This window comes from Tupaia chinensis, unplaced genomic scaffold, assembly GCF_000334495.1.
Source record: "Tupaia chinensis unplaced genomic scaffold, TupChi_1.0 Scaffold000088_1, whole genome shotgun sequence".
In the NCBI taxonomy this organism is placed as follows: domain Eukaryota; kingdom Metazoa; phylum Chordata; class Mammalia; order Scandentia; family Tupaiidae; genus Tupaia; species Tupaia belangeri.
The window spans coordinates 4904171-4911781 of NW_006159550.1; the positions used below are offsets into that span (position 1 = coordinate 4904171).

Consider the following 7611-nt stretch of genomic DNA (forward strand, 5'->3'; position numbering starts at 1 on the left):
CCCCACATCTTCAAGTAGCATGAGCTCCTATTTCAGATGGCATATTTTATAACGAGTAGCTCTGTGTAGATGTAAGTGTGACCATGTTTATAGGTATAGTATAGAGATACAGAGAGGCAGGTAATTACCCCAGCGTCTGTCATCACTCTGTGCAGAAGCATCTGTCCAAGTTATTCTGTCCTCACCCAAATTGGAGTCTTTGTCTTTCACTGATGTTAAATAGTTCAAATTTAATTTCCCATATTTTTCTCAGCTAAAGATTTATATTAGCTAATACTCTGTATGACATAAGTCGTATTTCAGAATATATGTGTGGGAATGGAGCTTGATTGTGGATGAGTTGGCAGCAGTCTTTACGTCTTATTGAAACATTTTAAAATGTGACTACTTGGCTCCATTAGGTTTTCACTCACTTATAAATTAGATATAAATAAAGTCAAATGTAGCCACTTGTATAGGAAATGAAGTCAAATAGAGACACTTATGGGGAAATGACCTTTATATGATTACTGGAGGTTTAGAGACTGTTTAGTTGCCGTCTTTCAGGTTCCGTATAACTGCGTCCTTCACATATATGCCATCGTCATTCCAAAGAGGCTACTTTCCCTCATCGGCTAGGATATTATCAGTTATTTTATTGGGCCATTTTCTTCTCAGTGCTTTTTTTTTTCTGCCTTCAAAAATTGGCCTGTCTGAACATCTATATTTCTTGTCTAGATGGCAACATCAATTTATAGTTTCAGATGATATCAAAAGGGACTGTATTCAGCTTCTGTATTTAATTTTGGAGACCCCATTTTATCTGATGTACTTGAACTCTCCTGGAAACTGGTCCCAGTGAAATCTGGCCATCCCTCATCTCTGTCCTCCACAGTCGTTTTCTGCAAGTTTCACTTCTGGCCTTCTGTATGTTTTCTCTGGTTCCTTCCAGCTCAGCTTTCTCCGACTGGCCTTTGTGTATCCTCAGTAGGCCAGGGCAGACAGAGGCTTCTCTGCTCCTCAGTTTTGAGAACCCTCTCCCATTACATAGGACTTACGAGGATGTCTTTAACCCTTCTTTGGCCCAATGTCTTTATTTTTATAGGGCACTCCTTTGACGGACAGATCTGAGAGGAATCATTTGTAAACAATGCATGAATGTCTCCAGCATGAATGTTGTGACACCCAACTGCTTTGTAGTGTGTGGAAACTTGACAAATCAGGAGTCAGATCAAGAATGCAGCAGTATAGCAGACAACTTGAGTATCTGAGTAGTAGCAGACAACACTTGAGTATTTGAGTAGTAGCAGACAACACTTGAGTATCTGAGTAGTAGCAGACAACACTTGAGTATTTGAGTAGTAGCAGACAACACTTGAGTATTTGAGTACTAGCAGACAACACTCCAGTATTTGATAAGCGCTTTGTAGGGTGGATTATTGGGTTTTAGGATGTGACCTAGGGAAAAGTTCTTTTAAGTAACTGGCTCAGGATGAAGTACAAGACTTCCCATGACCTTGTCAGTACCAGAGTTTAACACAAGGGGCCTCAAGCCTGTTTTCCCTGGGCCTCACAGGACAGATAACGTTCTTGTGTATGAAGTGCTTTTCACATGGTTTTCCTTTCTTCGTAATTGTAGAAATTACATTCCCCCGGGGGATGATTTCTTACTTCCCTTCTCTCTCTGTCAGCGTCTCTTCAGGCAAATACATGTGCCCTATAGAAAAAATCTAAGAAAGAAAAATTATAGTCAAGTTAATATTAATTAACTTAGCTCTCTTCAAAGTGTTATCAGTATTAATCTTTCATTAACTATACTTTAAACACTAAATAACTAATTCCAACAAATTCTAACAAATTTGGGACAGACCTTCCCACCCATGGCAACATACTGCCTTGTAGCGATGTGACATTTGGGAGGAACACGACAGCAACGTAACAAATTATGACTTGTTGCAGTGTGGACTTTTCTAGTAGCTCGCTGGACCCTGAGAGCTCTGCTGTTGTCTTCCAGGACGCAGGCTGGCTGGTGGGAGTGAAGGAATCAGACTGGCTCCAGTACAGAGACCTCACCACCTACAAAGGCCTCTTCCCAGAGAACTTCACTCGGCGCCTGGAGTAGGGCAACAAGTATTGCAGAAAGCTCAACGCCTGGGTTTTTAACCTCGTGAAAACCTGAAGGGTTCACTTTTGCTATCACACTCTTCCCGAGTTACCGACTGATGCCAGACAACGCTTGAGAAGATGTATCCATGGAGCATGTGTGCAAGAAATGTCAGAAAAAACGTAAATCCAGGAAAAAGTCCTCTCTCGTTCCCATGTTGTTGATAGCAGGTTGTTTGTGCTTTGTCCGAGCTGTGGAGACTCTCGTATTGTTCCCCTCCTGCCAGTTCTAAAGTAGCTTTCTCCAGACCAGACCTTAAACTCTCTGCAGCAAGTGGTGCCGAGCAGCTGCCCTGCGAAGGGGCCATGAGTTAGAGAGATTATTTGACTCCCTTGCCCGGTGTGAGCACATGCGCTCCCTCCCTTTCAGGTTTACTGTGTTTAAAATTAAACTGCTGCAAAAGTTTTCAATGTTATTTTCCAACACACCTATCTGTGTGCGTGTGGATATGTACACACACACGCCATCACACACTAGTTCCCATGACCGCTGATCTATGTGTATGCGGAAGGGACATATACATAGCTGCTTTCTTCCCTTTCCATCCTAGCGTTGCCTCCAGTGTCATGATACATGCATTGCCCGTTCTCTCGGCATGACAGTTGCCGTTTTGCCTCAAGGCAGAACCAGCCATCCCATTGCCAAAACAGTCGGCAGTTTGTGTTTGTATCGTGCGGTTTTCGGGATGAGATGATGACTTGCACGCCCGAGCTGTCGCCCCGTCCGAGAAAGCAGAGCCTGGCTCCCCCTGGGCGGCCACCGCCACTGCAGCTGGGGGTAGTCTTGTCCGGATGTGCAGCAGTCTTCACTTCGGCCTTTCTGAGATTGGCTAGAAGACGGGGCGTATTAATTCACCCCCAAAAGAACACTATCAAAACAGAGCTTCTGTATTTCCATTCCTTTGTATTTATGCAGCTCGTCCTCACAGATCGCCCTAAAATACAAGAGGTAATGTATGCTGTGCCCACAACTCATCTGTAAGAATGATGTTCTCAGTGCTGTGTCATTCCAAATAAACCCTGGATAATCTCCAACAATGACCCTAATTCCTTTTTATGAGTCTTTTTTTGAAATCTTGCTCCAGTTGGACACTCTGCTTGGTGTGATTCATGTTGGAGTTATTTGTGCAGCCATGTGCCTGTCCCTCGCTGGGTCACCTCCCTGCCCGTGGCTCCTCCTCCCCAGTCATTGCTGGCCACTGGCGTCCCCTCCCATCCAGCAGTTACTGAGCACAAATAACAGCTGGGGCTCCCAGTCTGCGAGTCACTGACGACCTGGCGACCTTCATAATCAGCAATTCCTCCTCATGCCTTTGTTTCGGTCCCTTTTCTTTCTGACATGTTCATGTTTGTAGGTACATTGGAAAAAGATCGAGATCAGACGGAATAGAAAAGTCAACTCACTAGGCCAGGGTTTTTCAGAAGGGAATTCTTGATACAAAAATCTTTCTGTGGGTTTTAACTCTTTCCTGCTAATACGACAGTTCTTCACACAATGCAGGCTGGTCAAAATGTGCATTATTAGGCTTTTAAATGTGGTATATATTTCTGATTCTTGAAACGAGTCTTCCTGGTGGACTACTGACTTTGATGTTTTTAGTATTAATGGGAACTAGCTATTGTTGGGCCGAGATGTTTCAGGGGCTAGTTTACAGGGACGCTGGGTCATCTTGGCTGCCAGTCCAATGCAAGGAAAGCACACATCTCCACCAGAGGCAGGCCTGCTAATTCAGCAAGGGAGATTTACAGCAGAAAGCCATTCCTGACTTTGAGAGGGGGCGGAAAAGCCAAGACTGCAAAAGCGATCCTGAGAACAAGATGAGGCTTTTGCATAGCTCAGTCCACGTCTCCGGAGCTGTCCCTCCGGAATCCCTTCCCACTCCAGTCCACCGTGGCCCTCACAGTGGGCAGTTCGACAAGACGACTCAGATCAGTTTGGTCTTGAACTTCCTACATGAACATTCCTAGATGAAATCTAACAGTCTTCCGACATGACATGTTGTTAATTATATTTAGTTCTTTGGGGACTTTTTATAACACTAAATAAAAGTAATTAGAGTCTTTCTTCAGAACTGCCAAAATGTAAGAATCGCGAAGGTACCGAAAACGAAGGAGGCGGTGAGGCGGGGCGGGCTCGTGATACTGTCCAAAATGACCTCGAGTAGGAAGCGAATGTTCTTTTCCAATGCAGTGCATTTTCTGAGGAATGTACGAGTAGTTTCCAGGGCTTCCTGTGGTTATTAGTGTGTTGGTTCTTTCACTTCCCCTTCTCAGTCGAATTCAACTTCTCATACCACCAACGCATCTTAGCACACATCACCTGGTCATGTATTGATGAGCTTGTGGCTACATTTCATTGCCAACGGCCTTGACCCAAGAAGCCCGACTCGAGCCTCTCTGTTTTAAGATTTCTCTTATAAACTCAGTGGCCTACAGAGCTTTAAATAGCACAAAGTGAATGGGTAAAGCTGTTCATTCTTACTAAACTCACGCCCACCTGGCCTTCATTGCAGTACCTCTATAACCTGTGTGATGTGTATGACGAAAACAGAACCATGGGGCCGTTAGAATGTTTCATGCTGTCGCAGGGTAGCCAGGGTCCCTGGGGCAGGCAGTGCCCCCCACGCTGTGCTGTAGCATCACTTCTGCTGTGGCCTGCTCTTTCCGATGAAGTGGGGATGGCTTTTGAGTCCGTCAGAAAGCTGCACCTGTCATGTCACGGGCTGCCAGGTAGGTGTGCCGGCTCATCACGCCCAGGCCTTCTATCATATGAGGGAGACTCTGGTCAGGTATTAGACAGAAACCAGCAAGACCCCATGGCCCATTCAGACAGCCCATCCCAGGAAGTGCCTCTGGGTAACTACAAAATTATGGGAATCAGTGGCCTTAAAGATGAGCGAAGCTCCGTGCTTACACAAATTGCATGGCTGAACACCTTGAAGCCTTAGAAACAGGCTGCTCAGTGGATTGGCCTCTAGGACTCTACTTCTTTTTTCAAAAAAAAGCCCATCTGGAAGCTGCTTTCATTTTCCCTTGGAATTTGGTGGCAAACCTTAAGAACATTCGTGCCAGACCTTCAGTAACGAGCAGATCACACAGTTCCTCTGGGCAGTGTGGCTGCGACTGTCCCCGACTTGGCCTCTTCCTATGACTCAAATACGTCCTACCCGACGTTTGGCTGCTGCACAGAGAAGACGGTGACTGAAACTTCTCTTGGGAATCAAAAACCAAGAGCCACGTGGGTCTGTTCATCTTCGTGCCCTGCTCGACCTGCCACGCCAGACCGCAACCACCTGTCTATTCCCCAAGGCACAGAAAGGGCTGGAAGAACTGTTCGTAAAAGCCCAGTAAGCTCTCCTCAATAAGCTCAATAGTCCATCAAGTATTTGCAGCTCTTTGATCCTCTGTACAGGTTGTAAATTATGGCAGCAAATACTGACTTTGTCCATTTAAAAAATAACAGACACAGCTTTTAAATCTGTGCAAATTGGGAGAAAGCCAAGCAGGTACCTTGAGGCTTTTTCACAAGATATGTAACTTTCTCTTAGTTCCCTAAACTCCAGTTGATTTTTAGTCTCTGAGATCTTAGTCTCTGCGATCTGAGGCTGTCTGGTTCTTGAAAGTCAGGTTGGAGTTTAATGCTCGTTCTCCACCGTTTGCAGCACCCCGCCCAGGTGAGGTCTGCAGTTGGTGTTCGGTGCGTCGGGGGCCATGTAAAACCAGCGGGTGCAGGGGCACCTGGCCGTAAGCACTTAGCCGACAGCCGATCCCCCTGCCCTCCCGTCCATAACCAGTGCAGTTCGAGTTCTCATGCTGTGCTCTCCAAACACCAGCGACTGCCATGTGATTTCTGCAGGATTTGGGGATGCCACCAAATGCTCCCTAAGACTCCAAGATACCAGTGTCCTTTGTGTTTCCAGCTCTGACTGTCCCTTCTCTGCTGGGAGGTGGGCTGCAGGGCGCTGTGACTCTCTCAGTTTGCATCCCAGCTGTCGTGGGAATGTTTCCTTCGGCCATGGCTTCAGCCATGGCGTCCAAGCGCACGGGTTCATTTGCTAATTAAACAGTGGTCAGCCTCTTGGTAAGTGTCGGTTACTGCATGCTGGGGTCACATTTTATGGGACTTAGGCCTGTGCTCAAGAAGGTCCTTCTAAGCCTGCGACACTCTTCGAGACCCCTGGACCTGCAATCTCGGGAGCTTTCCTTAGTGCTTCATTATCCAGATGATAAACACCCGTCACTGTCTCCCCTGAAAACACCATGTGACTTTTCACTGTAGTCTCTAATTCCTAGTTTTTAAAGTAGTAGTATTTAATTTTATTACCATTGTGATAATTATTATTTTTTTGAGAGTTTTTTGCTATAGGGCGTGTGCACTTACCAGAAAGACAGAGAGAGACAGAGATAGACAGCGAGAAATCCCCCCCCAGGGATGGCCACGCTACAATCCCTTCTCCTCCATTCTCCTCTCGGGATCTTGGGCACACACACACGTGCCCGGCGTGAGTTTAAGCCACCAGGTCTGAGACTTGAACCGAGGTCGGCTAGGTGGGAGTTCAGTGACATAGCCATTATGCTAACTGCTGGTCCCACCATTGTTATTATTTTTGAGTTTGTTACAGGGTACATGCACTCACCAGAGAGAGAAATACACACACACACACACACACACACACAGAAAGCAAGCTGCCAGGTCCGGGACTCAAACTGCCCTCAGCCATGGGGGAGTCCAGTGCCTTAGCCAGCATGCTGCTTGCTGGCCCTCAGTCTCTACTGCCTATTACCTGTTACCTGCTAGGAGTCTTGTGTGTTGCCAGCTAAGACGATTTACTGGCCTACCCGGTCTCCCTACTCCCCACTCTTCTACCTTGCTCTCCCCCTCCTGCCCATTTTGTATGCCGGACACCCCTGTTGCTGCGTTACCACTCCCCCGTCCTCCCTCATGCATATGCCAACGAGGAATCTCGTCTTGTCCCGTGGAGTCCCAGGGCCTCTGCCTGGCCTTCAGAGCCCTCCACGTCCTTGTCAGTGTTCATCTTCCGTAGGGAGCTGCCCAGGCTGAGCAGGGACAGCCGCCCTCATCCCACTCTGGGCCAGCGCTGCACAGCCGCAGAGGTTAGAGGAAACTGTCCACAGAGGTCAGGGAACACAAGGGAGGCTTGTTCAGAAGGCAGGAGGCTAGATGCTGCACAGCTTCAGCGGGTACTAGATGCCTGGTGTTTTACCTGGCATCCCCTTCCCTTTTCCCACCCCGTGCGCTATAAAGGAATACGCCCGGAAGGGCTCAGGGCCTTGCTGTCTCCATCAGAGACACCCGGACCACCGACCCCCTCTTTTCTCTGCTTGCGTGTCCGTGTCTCTTTCCAAACCCGTCGTGCCCCCTCAGGTTCACATCTCCCTGCCATGCAGGTTGCAGAAACCTGCCTCCCTCAGGGGAGTCTCCTCACTGTCCCTCCCTGCCCTTTCCCC

General features: G+C 47.4%; 1 protein-coding gene across 1 annotated transcript in view; it reads left to right on the forward strand.

Annotated features, from left to right (window-relative positions):
* Positions 1-3012, forward strand: part of AMPH (amphiphysin) — a 175697-nt gene extending 172685 nt beyond the window's left edge. The window contains exon 22 of the mRNA XM_006143037.1: positions 1994-3012. Within this exon, the coding sequence (XP_006143099.1) occupies positions 1994-2101 (108 nt within the window). The 3' untranslated portion in view covers positions 2102-3012. The remainder of the gene's footprint in view (positions 1-1993) is intronic.
* The last annotated feature ends 4599 nt before the right edge of the window (positions 3013-7611 follow it).